Below are 24,350 nucleotides of genomic sequence, written 5' to 3'. Positions count from 1 at the left end.
TTGTGAAACACTCTTCACCTGTGCATATGAGAAAGGTGTAGTAGTTAATTCGGTTATAACAGTTCCATCGAAAAAAGCATCATTTTGACAAAATCGCTACTTTTGTACGCTGCGTCCAACCGTCATACTGCGCCGTTACGCCTCCCTAAAAACATGAACGTAGTATATAAAAGATAATTTTTTATCGGAACTGAAGCTCTTATAAAACCCAGATATATGCCGAACAGAGTAACATATTATAGTTATACGTAAGTAAACCGTCACGTTTTGTAAAATAGTTTATTTTTTGTAGATATCAGAAGAAAAACTTAAATTCCACTTTTTTCAAATGAAGATCGGCGCCGCTTAAAATGAAGCATTTTCCAGAATGGAAACTTGGTGTACTTAAGCACACGTCTGGTAGGTACAGTAAGGGTTAATTTAGCATTCCTCATGCCCGCCTGTAACGCCCAGCGAGGGTGCCACACCCAGTCTGCTCTTCGACTCACAACAAACTGAAACAGGACACCGAAGCTCTGCTGGGCAGCAGGGCAAAAATAACCGCACTCATACTTCTGCTGAAGCGGCGCACAGGAGGAGAGAGGAGTCTGCAGCTTTATGTAAAGTTTAAAAGTGAAGTTTAACAGTTTAGAGTCAGCATGAAGTCCTATATGAGGATCGTTTTACTGCTGTGTCTCGTTTCTGGAACGTTAACACAAGACCGTAAGTTTTTTTTATGGATCAGTACATTGGGTTATTTTGACTTTATAGTTATTATTATGGTATGTTGTAAGTGCTCGTGCCTTGTAAGGTGACGCAGGATGATTTAAGTCTTCTGACAGCTCTGTTATCTAAGACAGTTCATGTGAGGTCGACAGAAGCTGCTACAAAAGTCAGGGAGAGTTTGAAGGACATGAAAAACTACAGCAAAGAAGAAACTAGTGCTTTGTAAAATAAGATTAAATTAACGTGTTCAATTATCAAAAGTAAATATGATGTAAAAAGTCAAACGGCAGCAAAAAAACACTTTCCAGGAGAGTCCAGGTGAGACTAGCGCGCCAAGTCATCCAGGTAACTTCTAACATAGCGACTCTTCTAAAGCCTTTCATAACTACGTATCCTAAAATATCCCATGTAGCCTATTATTTAGCTCTACACATTCAAATTCAACCCTGAACTTCTCAACAAAACAATCACATCTGGACTTTTTACAGGACAACACTGCAAGAAATGTTAGATTTTTATTCTAAACTCGGACTTCGTGATTTCTGACGACGACTAAGACAGAAATAGATAAGTAGTTTTTGTAGTTTACAACAAAAAACATGGAAAAAAGTTAAGACACTTTTTGAATTAGCAATTTATCAAAGGAAGGACTACCAGCAAGAAAATGGGGTGAAAGTTGTTAACACTGTTGAAGTCTGTTAAGTTATATATTTTAAGTTGTAGAATAATTTCACAGTCTGAGAACATTAATCTCGTGTTTAAATAAAGAAGCAGCTTTAAGAAAAGACGTGTCGCTTTGAAAAAACTCGTAAAGTTTTAATGAGCTCAAACATCCTGAACTGACCCCGAACACAAGTCTGAATAAACCCCTCACTTTAACTGTCTCTTCACTGATTAGCAATGAATTGTGGGTAAACTAAAAAAACAGAATAATTCACATTTTACAAAGAAAGAAAGAGAGTAGTGATAGTAGCAGAAACTTTAGCCATAAATCTGATGACATGTAGCAGAGGTTTAGCTAACCGCTAACTCCTTCCTGCTGTGGTCAAAAACAACTGTTAGCTTAAATACGAGTTAGCCTGATGCTAAATGAGCTAATGTCAGAAAGTTTTTACCTTCTGAAACTGTTTGAACTTTAATCAGACTGTTAATTTAGCCTGGTTTAAACAGTTAATGATGTCAGATGTTAGCAACAAATGCTACAGTAAAGTTAAACTTGATTTATTCCTTATCGTGCAGACCTAGCTTAGAAAACGTTCTTCATCTCAAGTTAAGACAAATCAGAAAACACAGGATACAATACTGCTGCAGCTGATTTATATGATCGATTATCTGATGAAAGATTTGACATTAAAGGATTAATCATGAACGTAATCTGGAGACCATTTAATGACAATGATAAAAGCACATTAATGCCGGAGGTACAGTCGTCATGTTGGTGATCTGTCCTCGTACTTTTGGCTGTTTAGCATCACTTAAATTGAAGTTAATTCAGGGCTCAGTTTCTGGGATATTTGCAGCTCATTCCTGATCTTTGGCAACACATTTAAAAAGTGGAAACATATGGATATCAAACAGTGAAACCTGAACTCTAATATAAATACTCCGAGTTATATTTAAATGCTGCTGTTACAGTCGGACAAAGCTGCACGTGTGTCGGCGCGCTCACTCACGTGCTCACAGGCGTCGGCTTTAATAAGAAGGGTGGGGACAAATGAAGTTGTTTGACGAGCCGGTTAACATCACACATCAACAAATACTACCACAAACTTACTTTAGTTAGTGTGAGAAAGCTTTGAGACATTGTTTTTTACCACTGTTTCATTGTGACTCTGACATATGAAGCATTGATTCTAAACTTTGTTTTTGAACAGCTTTTAAAGCTACTGCTGCACCCAAATACTAACAAATAAAGCAATCAAAATAGACAAACAGCAGTGGGTTTAATCCTCTAACAGACAGATTATGAAGAAAAGACTGGAAATGCTTTAAGCTATTCAGACGAATAAAAGACGATTTTAAAGAAGAGGACATTTGATGTCCGTCTCATATAAACAGCTGCGAGTTTAGTTTTTAGTTATAACACTCTGCTGTACTCTGCCTGTCTGCCCCCTGCTTCCTGTAAAACAAGGATGAGTGCTGCAGAACAAACCACAGGCATGTAAATGAGACGTCGATGGCACGAAGATTCCGCACTCTGTCACGATCGAGGATGATCAACAGCAGGGATTTTAATGTTTAATGTTAATGTTGCAGTTTTGTCTCTGATTCTGAAAACAGCTTCCGGAACAAATTATGAATCCTGAAACGCATTAAAAGAGAAGTGAAATGAGTCAGGCTTCCATGAAGAGAGGAATAAAGGAAGTTATATTTTTAGACTTAGACTTAGACTTAGACTCAACTTTATTGATCCCTTTGGGATGACTCCCTCTGGGAAATTCAGTCTCCAGCAGCTTATACAGTACAATACAATAGGAAAGAATCAGCACACAGAGGGTAAAAAATAAAGATCAAAATATATATATCTATCGATATATATATATATATATAAAAAAGTACAAAATTAGATAACAAGAAAATGTACAAGTAAACAGTGGGTAATAGTTCAATTAAACTAAATTAGGTTATTGCACTGTGGTATTAGGTTATTGCACTGTGGTGAGAGATTATTGCACATTGACAGATTTTTATTGCACATATGACCCTTTGAGAAATAAATAAATATTACTATTGAATAAAAGAAGTTAACTACTATTAACTTGTGAGCTGAATTAGTGGCTACCGCTTGTGAGAGAGTCTGTCCCTGTTACCTCCTCCCCCTAAGTGAGGAGTTGTACAGCCTGATGGCATGAGGGACAAAGGAGTTCTTCAGTCGGTTAGTCCTGCACTTTGGAAGGAGCAGTCTCTCACTGAACAGGCTCCTCTGGTTGCTGATGACGGTGTGCAGAGGGTGGCTGGCATTGTCCATAATGTCCAACAGTTTTTTTAGTGTCCTTGTCTCTGCCACCGTCACCAGAGGGTCCAGCTTCATGCCGATCACAGAGCCGGCTCGCCTGATCAGTTTATCCAGTCTGGATGTGTCCTTCTTGGATGTGCTGCCTCCCCAGCACACTACAGTGTAAAAGAGGACACTGGCAACCACAGACTGGTAAAACATCCGCAGCAGTTTGCTGCAGATGTTAAAAGACCGCAGTCTCCTTAGGAAGTACATCCTGCCTTGTGTCTTCCCGTACAGGTGGCTGGTGTGTGTTGACCAGTCCAGTTTGTTGTCCAGACACAGCCCGAGGTATTTGTAGGAGTCCACACTCTCCACCTCAGCTCCCTCTAGTAGGACTGGTCTCGGCTTCGGTCTGGACCTCCCAAAGTCTATGACCAGCTCCTTTGTCTTAGAGGTGTTGAGCTCTAGGTGGTTTGTGCGGCACCAAGCAGCAAAGTCCCCCACCAGACTCCGATACTCCTCCTCTCTGTCGTCCCTGATGCATCCAACGATGGCTGTGTCATCGGCGTACTTCTGTATGTGACACAGCTCTGAGTTGTGACAGAAGTCCGAGGTGTACAGGGTGAAGAGAAGAGGGGCCAGCACTGTGCCCTGGGGGGCTCCAGTGCTGCTGACCACAGTGTCAGACGTGGTGTCCTTCAGCCTGACGTACTGTGGCCTGTCGGTGAGGTAGTTGGATATCCAGGCCACCAGGTGGGGGTCCATTTTTAGCTGTAGATGAAAAAACCTCACCTCAAAGTACCTGGAAGTCGTACCAAACATCTTTATGACAGGAGAGGAATGTGCTTTACGTAAATAATCATCGAGCAGGCGGCTGTTTGCAGTGAAAGAGCTCTAAAACTCACCACTTCAAACATTCGTTTTCCTCCACCAACACAACCAGTTCCTCCAATTTCAACTTTCTGTACTCGTCCTTTTGATGCAGCCAAATTAAAGATCCTGTAACCAAAAAAAACTAACCTGCTGAGACTGTTAACTGTTGATTAACAGCTGCCAGTAGAATAAAAGCATAAAAGCAGTATCACACTGGAGGACGTTGTACTGAATATCAGCACGGCTGTGAGTATCTGCTATATGACAGAATCACAGCCGTGCTGATATTCAGTATAACAGCATGTCCTCGAGTGTGATACTGCATGGGATTACTAATATAGGTGTATTGAATGTTCTTATCATGTACTAGCTTTAAATGACCAACACCGATATAAATAATGATGTTAGCGTTGCCCTGGATCTCTGGACCAATGGGATGTTTCCAGTGGACGGGCAGAATATAAGCTCTGTGGCAAACACGAGTTTATTATCTCTTTGTTCAGCAAGATATTCTAAGTGCACCACTTTAAAGGTTTTTGACGTGTTAATGCTACGTCCACAACAGCTAATGCTAGGCCATAAAGGAGCTACAATATGTTGTCATCAGAGATTATAACTTGTCTGTGTTCGACCTTTAACCTCCCCGACAAAATCTGTCGCCACTCATTGTGGTTTTATAAGACCTGCAAAAGCTTTATGTATCTACTGACGCGTTTTATGTCACTAAACAAAGACGAGAAAATAACTTTTGTGACTGGTTCCTGCAGCGTTGTGTTGACAAGCTGCACAGGAACTATTTCTCTTTGGTTTGTGTAATTTAAACTGTAAGACTTGTATCAGGACACATGAACTAAAATGCACAGCTAGCAGTAGCCCGTCCTTAAAGCTTTAGTGGGACTATATTTCACAATATCACCCACACTGTAGCTCTGCTGTGTGTTTTACAGCCCAAGTGTTAGCATGTGCTTCTGAGTAGTCTCAGTGGTGACTCATGCTTCAAAGCTGCTTAGTGTATCAGTCAGTGCTGCCACGGCAACCAGCAAAATACACTGTGTGACTCCCACCAACACACAAACACAGAACACATGTGCTCACAGTGACGGGGAAGTCCAGAGTGAAAGAGCAGATTTGACCTGTTTCCTGCAGTATCAGTGCAGCATCCAGGCTTTAAACGTCCTCTCAGTGTAAGGTCAGACGGGTCCCCCACAAGGACATTTCTAACAGCTGTCTCTGTGCTAAGCTAACTGAAGCTAACCTCATATTTGGAGACTATTAAAGTGAGATCACTGGAGCTTCGGATCAATAGAGTCTCTCAGCCTTGATGTTGGGAAAATGATCGATCATTTCCTGCAGCTGTATTAAAGCTATAGTAACGGGCCTGTTTTGAAGATGTAAGCAGAAGAAAGTTCAGATTGTTGGTGTTCTTTTTACTGTTGCTGCCAGGACGGTTTAATCATGTTGTTCTTCATGTCTTCCACACAGTTTTTGACCTGTCGGATGCTCTCGGGGACTTAGGTAAGTGACTTTCTCTGCAGTAATCACACTCTGCATCATTTTAGAGGGCCAAGCGTCTACGGCTCCAACAAAGCTCACTTTAAGTTTATTTTTATTGGTCAAAGAACTCAAAGGGAAGTTTGAGAGGACCACAGATAGTCAGTGAGATGTTATAGTAAAACACTTAATTCTCTTTGTTCTGCAGAACCAACACCTGCAAAGCCTAAAGAGCAGCCAAAGGTCCCGGACAAGCCTACAAATGATGGTTTGTATCTGCATAAGACACTGATCAACATATTACACATTCAGAACATTTCTGAGCTGTACTGTACTGTGCTAACTGTATCTTCAAAGAACTCACGACACACAAACTGTCAAACAGTCGGTTAAATATTGTGGTACACACTGAACCACGACCCACAAGCTGTTACATAGGGGCTAATGCTTGCTGTGGTCGTCTGGTTCAAATAAAACAGTATGGAGATGATGCAGTTGTGTTGCCTCGAGAGCCATCTGTCACCTTTCTGAGAAACAATTGGCCAGATTTCATGTTCAGTGTTTCAGTGTTGGTCGTAAACCAAAGTTTTGGGCCAAATCTCCTCTTGATCTAAGGATAAGAAGTCGGCGATAAACCAAAGTCACCTTAATCAATCCAGAGGGGGACTTTGATGGTCAGCAGTCCATCCAATGGTTGAGATGTTTCAGTTCGGACCAAAGACCGATCTGTAGAGCTTGGTGCTATGGCTAAAAAACCAATGTGTACCTGAGTAGCTGCTGGTGGAGAGATAAAAGAGATAAAAGAAAATGAAAAGGGGATTTTAAGCAAAGGCCAATCAAAACAACAGAAGCTACGTTGTTTTGCAGGCACCAAAATGTTCGTCAAACATTGGGGGAATTCTCTTCAGCCTGGGTGGTATTTGAGCTGTGGCCATCCTTCCATTAGATGGAATACCTATAGACTCACCAGTTTGATCAATCAGATCTTAAGGCTGCCAATAAGATTGTCTCTTCCACCAACCAAACATTGCATTTTGAATTAAATCAATTTGTACCAATAACCTGGAGGTACAGGGTTCCACGTTACAATAAGCTTACACTGAAGCACTGTACACGACAATGTAGAGCTTAATCCCAGATCAGATGTACATTAAACCCAATTATCTCAACCATTTGTAGGCATGTGCCTCCTCTATGATAGACAAAATACTGTGTGATGGTTGTAAAGTTCTGAATTAAAGAGTCAAATTAATGTATAGCTCTGGTTTATTGGAGAGATCAGCAGTGACTGTTGTCCTGTTACTCCAACTGTTTCTGTCAAAGCTGATTTGTAATGCTGTTATTCATGTCTTCCAAATTCAGGGTTTGACCTGTTCGATGCTTTCGGTGGCCCAGGTGAGTGACTTTCTCTGTAGAAGGATATTTTACTTTCAACTTTGGCATCAAAATCAGCTTGTCCAGACAGCCAAACCACCACACGAAATGCGATTTTTGCCATATTCGATACAGCAGGTGGTTTTAATTTTGACTCCAACTGGATTTCTACAGATTTGACTTCTCTAGAAGCTGAAATAAATGGTCTTCTTTGACTTGAGAGAAAGATTCTTTGGAGGGGGAGATGGGGGATCTTCACGTTACACGCTTCAGGGATAGAAAGCTGCATCATCAGCGTATGAAGTTACTGATGCCTATGTAATTACCATTCTGATTGGTCTGATTGGAGAAACAAATCTTGTTTGTCTAAAGTCAGAACAAAGCCTTAGTAACCTGACCTTACACTAACCTGAAACTGGACCCAGGTCAGGTCAGGTCAATGCAATCTGTTCAGGTAGAGTCCCACGGTAGTGCTTTGGATCTCTGGTCTTTGTATCAACATCGTTTATAACCAAGTGAATCCAATGTTAGAGTCATTAGACTCCTTCCAAATCCAAATAATTTAACTACTTTGTGTTTAGGTTTAGGTAAACTTAGAATACCTGGAGTATATAGTGCCCTCAGATATTCTGCCATTGGAACGATGGCTCAAAAAGCTTGTCAGAAGAAGGTATTTTTTAGTCACACTGCTTAAAGGTAAACTTGAAAGCACCACAGGGGTTCAGTGGGATGTTGGATAGAAATGTTGATCTGCTGTCTGATAGTAACACTGTTAATCTCTTTGTTCTGTAGAGCCAACACCTCCAAAGCCCAAAGAGCAGCCAAAGGCCCCGGAGAAGCCTAAAGATGATGGTGTGTATCCTTTCCCCATTCTAACAGAGTAACATTTATTATTAAAGAACAACAGACAAAGCCAACCTGCAAAGTGGTTATTCCAGTTCTTCCTGTGAGATTATCCCATGTGCAGCGTTATGCCAACACTGACTGTAACATACCACCTATTTATCACAGGTGGATTTGGACTTGATTTGGAGGACGCTCTTGGCCCAGGTAAGGCTGGTTGAAAGATTTTCTGATGTGAAAATACAATGTACCAGTACGTTATTCCAACTCTTTCCCATCAGTGACTTATTTTATTAAAGTATGGACTCAAATTAGAAAGAGCTAATAGTCTTCATAGAGCCTCTGTGCTGTGTCCGACTTCATCTTTCCCCTCTTGGAAGGACTCAATCTTCTGGGTTTGGTTTGATAGCGATATACATCTACATTTAAGGACCTTGATGACCATGAGTGTTTAATGTACTGTGCGGACGTTTTATCTTCTTGAGTGCCACAAATGTAATATCCTTAGACTAGATGACCTTGGGATCCTTAAATTCCCTCGTCAACCCAAGCAAAGCAGATTTATCCTTATTTTAGATGATTCATGCATTAGTGGTGCCACTCCTCATAATGCACTGTTTCTTTCTGTATATACATTTATTGATGCAGACTTTGTCTTTGTACAAACAGACCCAAACCCCAAACCTGACAAACCTGCTGTGAAGCCACCACACAGTGGAGGAGGAGGAGGAGGTGAGTCCACCAATACTATTTATTGACTTCTTCATTTACGTGGATATTAAAGGAATCAAAGCGACAACATATTCATCTACTATAGGTATAAGCCTGTTATATCTTTTCCCTCTGTGCCATAGAACACCATAGTCCCAAAAAAACATCATCCGCTGCTGAAAATAGTTCCCAACAAATGCACTACTCCCTCCAGTTTTTTAAATCGACTCTGAGCTGCTGTTAAAGCATTACTAACATATTTTTCAGTGTAAATATAAATTTTTCGTTTTTCATGCACTGAGGTGTAGAAAAATGTTATTTACAGATTTTAAAATGTATTTGAGTGGCTTTATAATTTTCTCAACATTGTTTTTCTGTCTAAAGGGTCGTTTGATGACTCAGACCTGGTGGATATTGTTGGTGGAGGCAGCAAGCCCGATGGAGATAGTCATGGAGGATACAAGCCTGATGGAGGTAGTCATGGAGGAGGAGGTAAGGCTATTCTCTGTTTTGATTATGTTCTAACATTACGATACAATACCTTCTGATGAGATACAATACAACACAATACTAAATGTTATGATATGACATAATAGGATACTATACGTAACGATTGGATTAGATACAATCCGAAACTTTATTTATGAAACGATACAAATACAATACGATACATGCCGATATGATACAAAATTATACAATCAAATGCAAAACGATGACAAAACAAAACAAGACAAAACAATGTTACAATATGATGTGATATGATACAATAACTTACAATATGTTACAATACAAAAGATACGATACAAAACTGCACGATACGTTACATGAAACAAAATGATACGATACAATACAAAACAATACTATATGTTATGATACAATACGATACAATACCTAACGATACTATACGTTATGATGTGATACGATATAATACATAACGATACTATATGTTACGATACGGTACAACACATAACGACACTATATGTTATGATACAATATGATACAATACATAATGATACTATACGTTATGATGTGATACGATACAATACATAATGATACTATACATTGTGTAAATGTAAATGTTCTTTATTTATACAGCCCTTTACAACAACCCTTTCGGTGGACCAAAGTGCTTTACAATAGATAGTAAATAAAAAGGAATAAAATAAAAACAATAAAAAACACAATAAAAACAATAAAAGCAATAAAATAAAATAAAATAAAATAAAAATAACAGTAAAAGTGTCACCACACTACTGGGTATTAAAAGCCATCCTAAATAAATAGGTTTTCAGTCTAGATTTGAAGAGGCCCAGGCTTATTCCAGAGCCTGGGAGCAGCAACAGAAAAGGCTTGGTCACCCCAGTGTTTGTATTTTGACCTGGGCACTTCCGACAGAAGTTGGTTAGACGACCTCAAGGCTCTACCAGGTTCACGAACGGTTAAAAGCTCAGATAAATAAGATGGGGCAAGGCCATTAAGAGCTTTAAAGACAAACATTAAAAGTTTAAAATCCATTCTATAATGGACAGGAAGCCAATGAAGGGAGTTAAGAACAGGAGTGATGTGCTCTCGTCTGTTAGTGTTGGTTAATAGACGAGCAGCAGCGTTTCAAGTTGAAGGCGACTAAGAGAAGACTGGGAGATGCCAACATAATGTGCATTGCAGTAGTCTAATCTTGAACTGATTAGAGCATGGATGGCTTTCTCAAGGTCGTGACGGCTTAAAAACATTTTAACTTTGGCTAGGAGGCGTAGCTGGAAAAAACTAGTCCTGACAACATTGTCGATTTGTTTGTTAAACTTCAGTCGTCTGTCAAAAACCACTCCCAGATTTCTGACGGTTGGACTGAGCTTTGAAAACAAGGGGCCAAAGCCAGCTGTCACAGTATCCCCAAACACAATACATTCCGTCTTATCATCATTTAAATGAAGAAAATTTTGGGCCAACCACTGCTTAATATCAGCAATACAGGCAAACAAAGAACTTTGTGCACTGTCACTGTTAGGCTTCACTGGCAGATAGATTTGTAGATCATCTGCATAACAATGAAAAGAAAGGTTGTGCCTAGCTATAATTGACCCAAGTGGCAACATATATAATGAAAAGAGAATAGGGCCAAGAATAGAACCTTGTGGGACCCCACAGGAGAGAGGAGCACTGTAAGAGGACAAGTCACCAACCATAACAGAGAAGGTTCTACTGGACAAGTAAGATGTAAACCACTTCAGAGCAGTGCCGTGGATGCCAACATAATTGTTCAAGCATGCCAGGAGGACTGAATGGTCCACCGTGTCAAAGGCTGCCGTGGGGTCAAGCAGCACTAGGACAAGAGGGCAGTTGGCATCCACAGACAGCGCAATATCATTGTGCACCTTTAGCAGTGCAGACTCAGTGCTGTGACGAGACCAAAACCCAGACTGAAACTTCTCTAGAACAGAGTTGTTTTCCAGATACGACTGTAATTGTATAAAAACAACTTTATCCAAAACCTTAGAAAGAAAGGGCAGATGAGAAACAGGTCTAAAATTTGATAACATTGAGGGGTCAAGATTAGGCTTCTTAAGAAGGTGCCTGACCACGGCATGTTTAAAGACTGCTGGGATGGCTCCTAATCTAAGGCAGGTGTTAATAAGAACCAGAAGACTAGGCCCCACAGTATTAAAAAACAATTTCAGCACTTTGGCAGGGACAATATCCAATGGGCAATTTGTAGGTTTTAAAGATTTCACTACGTCACCGAGAGAGGAGAGAGAAACCAACTCAAACTGGTCAAACACAGCAGAATGAGTTGGGGCAACAAGCAAATCTTTATTAAAACTCTTACTTGTGTCTTGTCTGACAGAATCCACTTTGTCAACAAAATAACGAAGAAAATTCTCGTTATGATGTGATACGATACAATACGTTACGATACTATACGTTACGATACAACACATAATGACACTATATGTTACGATACAATGAGATACAATACATAATGATACTATACGTTACGATACATAAGGATACTATACGTTATGATACAATATGATACAATTGTTATCCCACTTTTGACACCAATTCATGTTATGTCCCCGGTCTAGGGGAAACCTAGACTCAACATGATGAGCGACCCCCACTCTTCCCATTCCCAAGAAATACCAGCAGCACAGCAATTCAAATTCAAACAGCAGCTTAATTTTCTTTTACAATGAGCAATGCCCAACATAACAAACAAAAATCAGCTCAATTAGCCCTAATCTTACCTAACAGAAAACAAAAGGGAAAACAAAAGACAAGTTGCTTACCTGAACTCTTACCTATAAAACATGAGAAAAAAATGAACAAATCAAAAGGGCTTCTCACTCCTACTTTAACTGCGTTTTTTTTAAATGCTCTATTTTTCTCACTTTTCACACGAATGTCAATCAATCAGAAACACACTACCTAGATTACAGGCCTTCTCACGGCTATATACACAATTTGTCGGTCAAAACACCGCTAATGCTGGGAGTTGGGAATGGAAGGAGACGAGGGCCCAGCAGGCTGTAGTCAGCTGGAATTTAAAAGCTGGTTGTCCAATCCCGCAGCAGCAGCCAATCCAGCAGCAGCAGTCTCTTCAACCCCGACCAATGAAAATCAGCACCTGTCGCAGCCTCCCACCTAGACACGCCCACTGACACATTCTCACATATACACACCCACATAATGAATGAGGAGGAGACAGAGTTGCACATATGAGGTTAAGGGAACAACACTAACAATTATGGGTCATAACACAATACATAACAACACTACACGTTATGATACAATATGATACAATGCAATTCATTACAATACAAAATTATACATTGTAACGATATGATATAATGTAATACAATACAAAAAGATACAATACGATAAGAAACTTAACGATACAATGTAACAAAATGATTACAATACCATACAATATAATACATAACTATTCGTTAGAAAACAATACGATACGTTAAGATATGATATACGACTATATGATACTATACGTTACGATAGATTGCGATATAATACGTTACAATGTAATCCAATACACAACAATACGATAAGATATGCTACAATCCATAACAATATGATACAATACAAAACTATACGTTACAAAACAATACAATACTAAAAGAAACTAAATGTTTTATAAGATAGATACAGAATACAAAGCAATACAAAATTAAACGATACACTCTATTGTCACTGGGTCGTAATTATTCTGCTGTAGCTGTTTTCTTTCTCCTTCTTCTGCTTGTAGCAGAAGCTGCCTGATCTACTGTCACCTAAATATATCAGGCTGTGGTCACACGGCAGTCCTTTAAATATATACTGTGTGATTTATTACAGCACTGTCACCACCCGAAAGTGACATCCCAGTGTAGGTTTCGCAGCCCAGTACAGTTCACAGTTTGAATGTAGCTGAAGAAGAGATTCTTATAGAAGTTGCCTTACTTTGTCTGGACATGAATGTGCAAGTCTGAATCACAGTTGACAAAAAGCAGAGGTTTTCGTAACGTAGTCTGGGTTTATCTTCTCACTTCCCTTTCTTTGTTGTTCCTTTATTGTCATGGCAACCTTGACAAATTCTATCGTAACTGTTCATGTGGGTGCCAACATCACAGAAAGGATGCCTATAGAGACAGACCATTTTGTTAAAGAGGAAGATACAGCTAGAAACGGACGTTACATCGCTCTCTTCAAACACACCAGACTCCATTGACAAAAACAGTAATTTTACAGATTGCTGGGTTTGTTTTTTGTGTTATTGTGTTTCACATATATTGGGATGGAACAGACCTAACTTTTTAAAACACCAAAGTTACACAATAACACAAACAAATCAACCGATCAAAGCAGCAGCAGAGCAGCAGCTCCTGTGTCCTCTGAGGTAAAATCAATGTTTTTGTCAATGGAGTCTGGTGTCTTTCAAGAGAGCGATGTAACGTCTGTTTCTTGTTGAACACTGCATTTCCCTTTCTTTCTCTGAAGGGATCCTTTTCTCAATGTTGTCAGACACTAACTCGAGAGTCGAAGGATCTGTCTGGTTTCACACAGGATGATGATGTGGTTTCAGATTATGTGCCCTCGCTTAGTGAGCCACAGAAATGTCCCAACATGCAGCTTTTGAGTCACATTACTACAGTACACAGTGAATCATATCAGCGCCTAAATAACTTTGGTTTATAGTTTCTTAAACTTCAGGGTGGAGTTTCTTTGAACATGCAGAAGCTGCAAGAGTTAAATGAGAGACACTGCCTGTTGTTTTCTGAAGCTCTTTGTCTCTGTTCTGTTGTTCAGTCAGAATATGGAAGTTATTAGTTTCTGCCAGAGAAAGAAAAAGAATAAAAAGCCTCAGACTTTCCTTCATAATTAGAGCCACATGTTTGGATTTCAGATCTGCTGCGAGAGGAAGCACAGAGATGAGGCTTTAGTACCACCAGTGTAAGCACTGCCACCCCTCCCCCCTCAGGACTCCTCTGGTGAATGGAAAGAATAACTAAAAGTGTCTAACATGACTTTTCTTCTTCTTTAAATCCAGGCAGTGCAGGCGACTCCGGCTACGACCCTCATGGTATGTTTTTAGTCTTTCTAAATCCTTTGTACCAGAAATAAAGTTTGTTCATTTTCGTAAATAAAGTTCTGCAGGGATGACGTATCTTTGTGAGCTAGCCTAGAAATGAGCATCTTGCTGATTCTTTCGACTGGAAGCCAAGGGGATTTTTCCACTGGAGTCTGGATTGTTGTGAAAACTAGAGTCGGCAAACTTTACGATGCTTTTGTTCTGCAGGAAGTCTTCTCAAATGAACCACACTTTTATGATCTTTGAAGCATAAATGCAGTTGCAGAAATAAAAAGCTAATGTTAGGCCGTTACTTCACTGCCAACACCAAGTTTCCAAATCATGTGGGCTCAGAGTAAGGATGTTGGACGAGGAAGTCTGGCTAGGCCAGTCAAACGTGGAAGAGGACGTCTAGCTAGGCCAGTCAATGGTGGAAGATGAAGTCTCGCTAGGCCAGTCAAACGTGGAAGAGGACGTCTAGCTAGGCCAGTCAAACGTGGAAGAGGACGTCTAGCTAGTCCAGTCAAATGTGGAAGAGGACGTCTAGCTAGTCCAGTCAAATGTAGAAGAGGAAGTCTTGCTAGGCCAGGCCGTGAAGGATCCATCGGGTGCATCCTTCAGCCCAACGTATCCTGAGATTCATTGCGCGCCAATTCAAACGAGATGGTGGACTCTTAAACAGTCGAGGAACGCACTTCAAATGTAAAACTTTTTGGTTTCAACTCAATTGAATAGCTGTGATACAAATAAAAAAATAATGAAAGAAGCCTTGAAACAAATGATCTTGAAAATAATAGGTTGAGTTAGTTACATTAGTTATGTTAGCTAGTTAGCCAGATAGCTACCTGTTGCTAGGCGACAGGAGCAGCCAGACCGTCTCATTTCAGTTCGTCTTTAACGTCTACGCAGGCTATGAATGACTTGTCCTCTGTAGACTGCCTCCCTTGAAGGATGCAGCCCGTGGATTGGGACACAGCTATTGTTTACGGTCCTGTTAGCAACTTGAGTCACTGGATTGGAGCCAACCACGACCACATTGTTGGCTGCAGATTTCTGATTAGCTAAATCGTCATCTGATGATACACACTGGACTCTGGGATTGTTTATTTGCCAAAGTGTTCGGCCTCTTTTGCTCTGCCTGATTGTTTTCATGCAAACATCCAAAGGTCGCTTAATTTGATTGGTTAATACCACTCGGAAAACACGATCAGGATGAGTCGAACTAAAAGATATTCCTGTTTGCATCACGGGTAATGTAGGATTTGTAGTTTGTTGCGCTTGGTCCTACAAGACCCCTAACTTTATGGAATATTAAATTGCTACGCTAACTCTTTAATCGTAGTTTCTCCAAAGAGCAGGTGACACAATACAGAAAGGTTTGAAAGACGATCATAATCCTCGTACACTGATTTGTTTCTGTTTTCCTTGCAGGTGGAGCTGATCAGCCTCAAGGTAAATCCATCTTTGATCTTTATGTACTTCCTGTCTTTTTGTCCGACTTCCTGTTTGTGTGGCTGTGGGCATCAATCCTTCTTCTGTAGAGCTCCTGTGTCCTTCAGCTCTTGTTGAGTACTTCCCGTTTCCTGTCTTAGAGGAAGTCGTGTTCTGTGCTCCTGTTTCGTTGCTGATCCAACAGTTGTTGTGTTGGTGTTTGATTCCTTGTGTAGCCTTCGTTAGCTGGGTCACTAAGACTTTATCTGTCTTTAGGAGTCAGACAGACGTGTGTCTTTGAGGAGTGATTGACAGCTGGTTTGAGTTTCTTTCTTCTTGCTGGTCCCGCTGGTCTGGTTTCTTTTTAAAACCCTGCTTCGATTGTGTGTCGTTGCAGATCCAGACCTTCTGTGGGGCCAAATCCTGAAGATGCTAAATGCTAACATGCCAGAGGAATTCTATATGTGGATTTCACACTTAAAGAAAACGTTAGCACCTCTGCTAGAGAGGGCCATGGAAATGCTGCAGGCTATGCCGTGAGCGCTCAGTCCTCTGAGGCTCTGATTGGTTAACGAGTGTTTGGGCCGACGTCTGACGGACTTATTGAATTTGAACGTGAAGAATCAGGAGACGAAGCGAAGAATGATCGTTGGAAACTGTTACTCAACTTATAGCTCTGAACTCTGTAGCTAATATTTGGGATTCTGTTTACTCTGGAATGCTATCCTGGATGACCTTTGACCTGTCACAGCTGCAGGTCTGGGCTTGAGCAGGATGCAGAGACAGGGATGCACCGGTCTGACTCTCTCAGTCCCAGGGTTTGTGAATCGTCCGACTCCGATATTTGATTAAATTCCAGTGTGTGAAGATTCAGGATGGACTTAAACTTAAACATCTCTTTCCTTACTTTGTAGAGCATCATATAAAAAACTAAATTCTGCAGCCCAACAAATTAGTGGTAGAAATTCTCCGGCTGATAAAAGCACATTAAAATATATATTTCATCAGCGTTTACATTTTCTAAGTGTGCTGATATGAGACCTTTTCTTTGACAGAACACAGACGACGATGATTTAGACGATTTCCTCTGTGCAAAAATTGATTCACTAATAATAATGCTAAATATTATTAACTCTTATTAGTTATGTATTAAAGAACGCAGCTTTCTGAGCATCTTTGCAGATTAAAAATCCAAATAGAAAAGATTTACTTTCATTCCAGCTAAAAGAGGAACAACATCGTCGCCATATTGGTCGTCTTTCCCCGCTCGCCGTCTCAAAAAGTCGGTCTCTTTATAAGATAAATAATAACAGAACTGATATAATTTATTAAATAATAATTAATTGTGGTTGAGCAACTTGTTCAAAGCTTCAAAATTAACATTAAAACTTTGAACATATTCTGAGAAGCTGCAGACTCACCAAGCGTCCAAGCGTCCTGCATAAAAATGACCACCGGGGGCACCGCTGAGGCATGACTGGACTCTCTAAAAAAGATGGTCTAACAGGACGTGTCAGTCAGGACTCCGCTGTGTCTCCTGTTAATAAAAAATGACAATGTTGATGTCTTATTTTAGCCCAAACGAAGATTTTTTCTTACACCTCGGCCGACTGTTCGGTTTGTGAAACGGTTGCAATTTGGTTAATCCTGGTTTTAGTAGATATTGGAAATAATTAAGTCCATCTAAATGTTAATATATCTCTGTTCAGTCGTCCACATGTTCCAATGTAACGTTCAGATGGTCAGAGAAGTGATCAGTCAGGTAACTTTAATTTGAAAGTCTGCAGGAAGTCCGGTGGCGGTTGCAGCCGTGCAGCAGTAAAGATCTTCACGAATAGATGGTGAAAGATGTGTGTGTGGAGTCACAGTCAGGCTGAGCTCTGCTGGAGCTTTAACCTGCAGGTTCACAGACAGATCAGCTTCACTTTCACTCACAGCTCAGAGAGAAATAAATGTATCAGACTCAGATCGGTGCATCCCTCTGAGGAACACACAAAGCATGTGAGGATAAAAGTGTCATAACGTGTGATCCGTCTCTGCACACAGCCTGGGTGTGTGCGTACATTCCTTTTCTTTCTCTCCCCACCCAGAAATCCTCTTATTACTGACATGACTCATGCATATGTTACAGCCGAGCGTGACCTCAGGTTACCTTTTATTTTTCTGCTTGATTTCTGCTTGTTTTTACTTTTTTATTGAGATGCTCACATGTCGGGGAAACGAAGCGGCTGATGTCGCTGCTTTATTAGCAGAAAATATCATTTTGGTTTGGTTGGGATGAAGCTGTGTGTGTGTGTGTTTAGTGCAGTTATGTCTTCATGTGAGGACCCGAGTGAGGAGACTCCTTCAGAGTCCTTTCATGTTAATCAGATGATTTGTTTTCCCCCTTCGGCACTTTGAAGTTTACAAGAGGTTCTTTGTTCCCTCTGCTTTCTTTTTATTTTTGGTGTTTTCTTCTTATTTAAGCTGTTTTTACGTCTGCTCTGAGTCTTTGTAACTCTGCTGCAGTGAGGAATAAAATCAACCTGTGGAACATTAATGTGTTTTAATTAATTCAAATCTTCACTTTTAAGAAGCTTTAATGTCTTAAAATTGCAGAAAATTTACATTTATCATGAAAATGAACAGAACATATTAATAAATGATAAAATACTTGGTATTAACTGACTAATTCCTGCAGCTCTGAACATGTAAGTTGCATCCGTAGACTCCTCCATCAGTTTAAACTCTTTTTTTTCTATAAAAAGTCACTAAAACTCTTAAATTATATTATTAATCAAGTTGTTTTTACACTCCTGAGCAGCCGAACGCATCGTGACAACAACAACATGTTGCTCTGCAGATAAAAGGGCGTTAAAGATTAATAAAAGCAGGATGGATCACATTGTTACAGGACAGGATGCTTCAGGTGACAAAAGAGCGTGCTCCTCGTGCAGTCAGTCAGCCTGCAGGCGGCCATCTTGTTTGTGTTTGTAATGTGGAGGCGACGCCCTGTGTGAGTCCTCCTCTTCATCATGAGACACACCTCTGATGATGAGTCACACAGCGAGGATCATTGTGTGTGTGTGTGTGTGTGTGTGTGCCCCACCCTGCCCTGATTTTGTTCAGTTCTTTTCTCTCTCTGATTCTCTTTGAAAGTTTTTTTCTCTCCGACTGATTCAAACTTTTTTAACCCTCTGTTTCCTGTCTTACTGTGTCTTTATTTCTCTACATGTTCTGTCTCTCTCTGCGGTTTGGTCTGGAAACTTTGAGTCAATTCAGATGATGTCAGCAGAAGTGTTAGAGCTCCACCTGGTGGCAAACTGAGGGAATGAGACTTTAGGAACAACCTTTATTCTATGGGGCAGTTTTAAAGAGAAGGAAATGATGACTGAATATTTTCTGCTTTTCTAAAGTAAAAGAAGCCTTTTAAATTAATAACTACCTCCATGACAAAGTTCATATTATTTTAATTAATATATTATTTATACAACGACTCATGAAGTCTAATTTAAAATCGGGCAGGTTCAACTGGAGGAGCAGAAGTGTAAAATATTTTTGGTATTTTACTATCTGGTTACTTTATGATGTTCATCATATTAAATCACACTGCAGGAATATGTTGATTCTTGAATCAGAGTTAAACAGAGCTTCGGGTGTTTTTCAGGCATCTGTAAGTTGCTGCTCTGGGGGAACACAAGCTAAATTTCTGCATCAATAAGGTGAAAAAACGATAAGACAGCAGGAATATTAATGTCATACGTCAGAAAATAAAGGTTTATCTTTGGAGTAAAGTGCTGTGTTTGAAGAAGCTTAAGTTAAATATATCTCTCAGTGGTCAGAGACTTTTTAAAACAACGATTGACGACAGGTTTCCACATTAAACACAATTTTTGCACCAAATTTTTGCACCACATTTTTGCACCAAATCAGCAAACTTAACAAGAAGGAGAAGATATACGAGTTAAGTAAAGTAAGACTATTTTTCCTGATTATTATTATGAGTGAAAAATAACTTAATAAACTTATGATTCATTAACTGTGTTTAAAAAAGAGTGAGTGAGTGACGATGACAGAATGAAACAGACATTTACCTTTAAAGCTAAGCTAAAAATGCTAAAAGAGCTAAGTTAGCTGAAATACTTTTGTTCCTTAATCTTTGAAAAAACTTCAGGATGGTTTATTTGTTTAATATTATTTATAATTCATGTTTCTGGACCCTTTTTTTCTTTAAATAATGGCGTCTTTAAAGCATCTTTTTGGGGTCCAGGATTATTATTTATGCACAGAAAATCAAATCACTATAAAATATATGAAAAATAAAAACATGGCAGAGGAACGTCATCAGAGAGAACTCATAAGGACAAAGAAGATGAACGAAATCAGTCTCAACTTTAGTTTAGACTAGTGACTGCAAAAAACAGGACACTCAATGACGTCTTATTAAATGTGTGTGTGTTTAACCGTCTGATTTATGTGTGTCTGCAGAAGCCGGCGGCGGACAGATCGCAGGGATCGTCAGCGCTGTGGGCGTCGCTCTGTTAGGAGCCGCGTCCAGTTACTTTGCTTATCAGAAGAAGAAGCTGTGCTTCAAGATTCAGGGAGGTCAGAGACATTTAGATATTTTATATGTTTTACAAGAGAAGTGTGACTCTGTTATCAGTGCAGGTGATGCTGATGACATGTTCTCTGTGTGCAGGTGCAGATCCAGAGAAAGGACACCGTGGTGGACAGCCTGATAATCAGCGTGAGTTTTTTCTTCATTAAAATAATAAAATAAGTCAGACTCTTACTTTGAAATCCATCATCAAGATGTCGCTCCAGCATGAGTCCAGCTTCTCAGAGTTTTAGGTACACGTGAGGTGACTGTGGAGACAAAAGAATACTATCAACATCATGTTTACTGTGTTTCATAGCTTCAGTGAGACCTTAAACGCTCTTTCAAAATAAGACACCTTCATCCCTCCTCATGGATCTAAATTTGCTGTAAGCCCCGCCCCCCTCAGTTATTGATTGGATAAGCTTAAAAAAGAAACAAGGCGATGTTGTTTCCTTTTATCCGGGTGCTGCAGTGTCTCAAAGAAAAGGAAGTAAAAAGGTTAAACTTAAAGACCTTTAAGAGACTTTAGTCACCTCTTTAGTCGTCTCCCTGTGTGACCGACCGGATATCTTAACATGAAAGAAGTTCATCCTTTAAGTAAGATCAGTTTAATGTAGAAACAGCAGCTAAACCCACATCTAACCAGAGGGGAGGCTGACATCTAGTGGTGAAAGACGGTAACTGTTTTGGGGTTTAATTTCTCGTTAATCAATTAATTCTTATGTGTTTTCACTTTTCAGTTTTCAGTAACCTCCTCAGGACGTCCTAAACATCGTCTGCACGCCAACAAGACGAGCCAGCTGGCTCCTCCCCCCTCACCTGTCAGGTGTTCCCTTCCTGTTTCCTGTCTCCTGTCAGTCTGAACCCTCAAAACAACTTGAAAACACAGATATTTGTGCATCTTTGATTTTTCTGTTTCAACCTTTTAACCAAAACTGAAGCGTGGCTGTCAGTGGAGCTGCCCCGTGTGGTTTTATTGAGCTTTGTGTTTGGGTGCTTTGGCTGTGTGTCTTTAAACTCTTTAGTACCATCGCTGCTACCTGGGTGGAGTTTACTGCATCATTAAAGGATAACAGGATCATTACTACAAACTAAAACCGTCAGAGTGTTGATTGTAGCAGACTCCACCCGGCCGGCAGTGAAGAAGGATCGAACAAAGCGAAAACTTTCATCTGAGGACTTTTCTTCAGCACCTTAAATCCTTAAAGACAAAAAAAATATGTGTATGAATCTAGATTCTTTTCTGTCACAGCGACGTCTGCCTCCAACAAGCTCCCCTTTAAAAAGAGTAGGTATTTAATACCAAAGAAGGGGCGTGGCCAGCACACACAAATAAAGGCTGTGTGCTGATTAAAAGGGGTCATTTTTAAACACGGCAACATTTTTAAGTAGTTTTGGGACAATAGGAACAAAAAGAACTGATATTGCGGCAGTTAAATGTACGGAAGCCCTAAGCGGACATGCATCCATACATTTTATTTACTCCGTTTGCCCGTGGTTGTTTTCTTGAGATCTCGACTTATTTATCTGACGTTACGGTGGTGCAGCTTTGTTATCTCGAGATAATAAGATAAATAAATCAAGATCATAAAATAAAATGTTTGGATGCATCTCTGCTCAGGGCTTCCGTAGAAACGGGCTGTAATGGCTGCAACAAAACACAAACGTTTAGGACGTCCTCCAAACAGTTTGCGCAATTGTTCCATAGCAGCCATTAAAGCCTGTTTCACTGCTGCAAGCAAAGATACTTATTTTTTATTTTTTATTTTTTTTTTACCTTGTAGTGATTTAGACCAAAAAATATGTTTTTAAAAAAAAAGTGGAAATCCACCGTTGTGTGTCTTCATGTTAAGTTTTATTTTCACACTCTGACTCCATCAGTGCAGCAGCTTCCATCGAGACTTCCTACAGACGTCTGACAGTTTCAAATTAAAAGTCTACCAGACACAGGGGGGCTTTTAATGTGAAAAGTCTCAGGAAGTGTAGCTTGAAACACATTTTTACTTTTAAACTGCGAAAGAACTAAAGGACATGAATCTGTACTGAATGAGTTAGAGGCATAGAAATTAACTTTATACTGATTAAACATTAAAGGTTCCTGTTTGACCTAAAAATGTATCGTGATCTGAATCCAGCAGAAGGAGCTGTTTCAAACAAAACGCTGGATGTCATGACAACAGATGGAACACAGTAACTACATGCTAACATCCGCTGTATGAACACAAACAGACATGTTGTGAGATGTGTCACATAATGCAAATGTAACGTACAGTTTTTGTCGTGTTGGGATTGTTTAAAGTTTGTGCACTGCAAAAGTCATTTCTGTCTGCAGTTTGACTCTTTAAAGGTTTATTTTCTTAAAGCTATAAATAGTATTTTTAAACTTTAAAGTTATTGTTTTGGTTTTATGGCCGTTCTAAAAAGTATTAGAGATGAGCTGGTGAGCCTGGAGGAGACCAAAACTGAGCTCAAAGGACTAAAGATAATCATTAATTCATTAGATTGATGTAGACATGATTATAGAGGGTTAATAATGTTCCACTGGATGTGTAAACAGGCAACTGTTAAATGTTTTCACACCGTCCCCCAAGTGGTCGAAATAAGAAATGCAGCTTTAAAACAAGCAAACTTTCTTTAAAGAAAATTCTTAACGTTAATTTTTGGTTGTAAACAAGTTGAAATAATAAATCAAACCGACAGATTTTGTTTTAAGAAAATAAAGTTGTTAGGAGTCAAACTCAGAGACAGAGACGACTGAATGTGATGGAGAAATTTCGCAGTCTGTTTGTTGTATCCGTTAAATTACTCAGCTTTGTACGGAAGACAAATAGAGCCAGACATGAGGAGAAATAAGAGGAAGACTTTTTACTTTTAGTACTTTTAAAGATTTTTCAGATTTAAAGTTAAAATGATCTCAATAAAGATTTCGACTCTTTTCTTGACATTTTGAAGTATTTTTTAAATAAAAAAAAAAGTTTCTTTATTCTCGGCTTTGAATTTTTCACACAATTCTTTTTTCTTTTTTCTTTTTTAACTTTTTTTAATCTATTCCTAACATTCAGACTTTTTAATTTCTACTTCATATTGACTTTTTTTATTTTTATTCTCAGCTTTAATTTTTTTTTTTTTAATATATGCTTGACGTTTGGGTCTTTACATTTCTACATCATGTTTACATATTATTTACTTTATTTTCGAAAAAAAAACAACTTCATTTTGACACATAAAAAATGATCAATTGAGCAAAAATCGTCCTCAGATGTATTTCTTTCCCCATCTTGCAATAATACTGACATGTACTTTTTATTCTTGACATTTTAACTGTATTTTTTAAACATATCTAAGACTTTATTCTGAAATTGCAAAATAATAACTTCTTCCTCCTCTTATTTTTCCTCTCGTGCCTGGCCCTGATAAACTTCTGTAGCTTTGCCGCTTTTTGCTTGTTCTCTGCATGATGTTATTAATTGAAATTCCAGGTGATCAGAGTCACATATCAGCAGGTAAAGGATCATTAAATAAAGCGTCAGAGCTTCTGCCTGTAGAGTCGTTATGATGCTGAATATTAAAAGTGTTTCCCCTCTGTGAGCTGTAAATAGTCGGTTTCATGTGTATAGATGCTTCAGGCTTCATGCTGCAGTGTGCTTTAGTATAAAACATACAATGATCTTTATCTGAAGTGTATTTTTGTATTCAAATTGTCTTAGTTTACGAGCAGGTTTGTTACATCTGATGAATGTTTCTGTGAGTGGATTTAAAGTGTGAACATGTTTTCAATAAAGTGGTGTTGTACAGTTTGACTTTGTCGTTTTTCAGAGCCGTCTTCTGCATCTTTCGTCTACATC

At 39.4% G+C, this 24,350-nt stretch overlaps 1 protein-coding gene across 2 annotated transcripts; it reads left to right on the top strand.

The window, feature by feature from the left end:
- Positions 1-506: 506 nt before the first annotated feature.
- On the top strand, positions 507-24,302 carry cd99 (CD99 molecule). Of its 2 annotated transcripts, XM_069675293.1 has the most exons (13): positions 507-702; positions 5,999-6,031; positions 6,216-6,275; positions 7,370-7,402; positions 8,174-8,233; positions 8,393-8,431; positions 8,894-8,956; positions 9,320-9,427; positions 14,475-14,507; positions 15,927-15,947; positions 20,394-20,510; positions 20,605-20,652; positions 21,246-24,302. In XM_069675293.1, exons 1-13 carry the CDS (start codon positions 639-641, stop codon positions 21,272-21,274), a joined length of 708 nt encoding a protein of 235 aa, XP_069531394.1. In that variant the 5' UTR covers positions 507-638; the 3' UTR covers positions 21,275-24,302. The 2 variants fall into 2 exon arrangements, with proteins under 2 accessions (XP_069531394.1, XP_069531395.1); XM_069675294.1 differs by lacking the exons at positions 20,394-20,510; positions 20,605-20,652; positions 21,246-24,302 and adding an exon at positions 16,324-18,465.
- The last annotated feature ends 48 nt before the right edge of the window (positions 24,303-24,350 follow it).

The sequence above is a fragment of the Semicossyphus pulcher genome, unplaced genomic scaffold, assembly GCF_022749685.1.
Source record: "Semicossyphus pulcher isolate SPU_LCO1_2020_fin unplaced genomic scaffold, fSemPul1.0.p SCAF_24, whole genome shotgun sequence".
Taxonomy (NCBI): Eukaryota; Metazoa; Chordata; class Actinopteri; order Labriformes; family Labridae; genus Semicossyphus; species Semicossyphus pulcher.
This window is presented reverse-complemented; position numbering and strand designations above follow the sequence as displayed.

Excerpts from the sequence above, each read along its gene's own strand:
- cd99 (XM_069675293.1), top strand. The coding sequence starts at position 639 with ATGAAGTCCTATATGAGGATCGTTTTACTGCTGTGTCTCGTTTCTGGA. Across the intron at positions 6,276-7,369 it reads GGACAAGCCTACAAATGATG|GGTTTGACCTGTTCGATGCT; the intron begins GTTTGTATCTGC and ends TTCCAAATTCAG. Across the intron at positions 8,432-8,893 it reads GGAGGACGCTCTTGGCCCAG|ACCCAAACCCCAAACCTGAC; the intron begins GTAAGGCTGGTT and ends TTGTACAAACAG.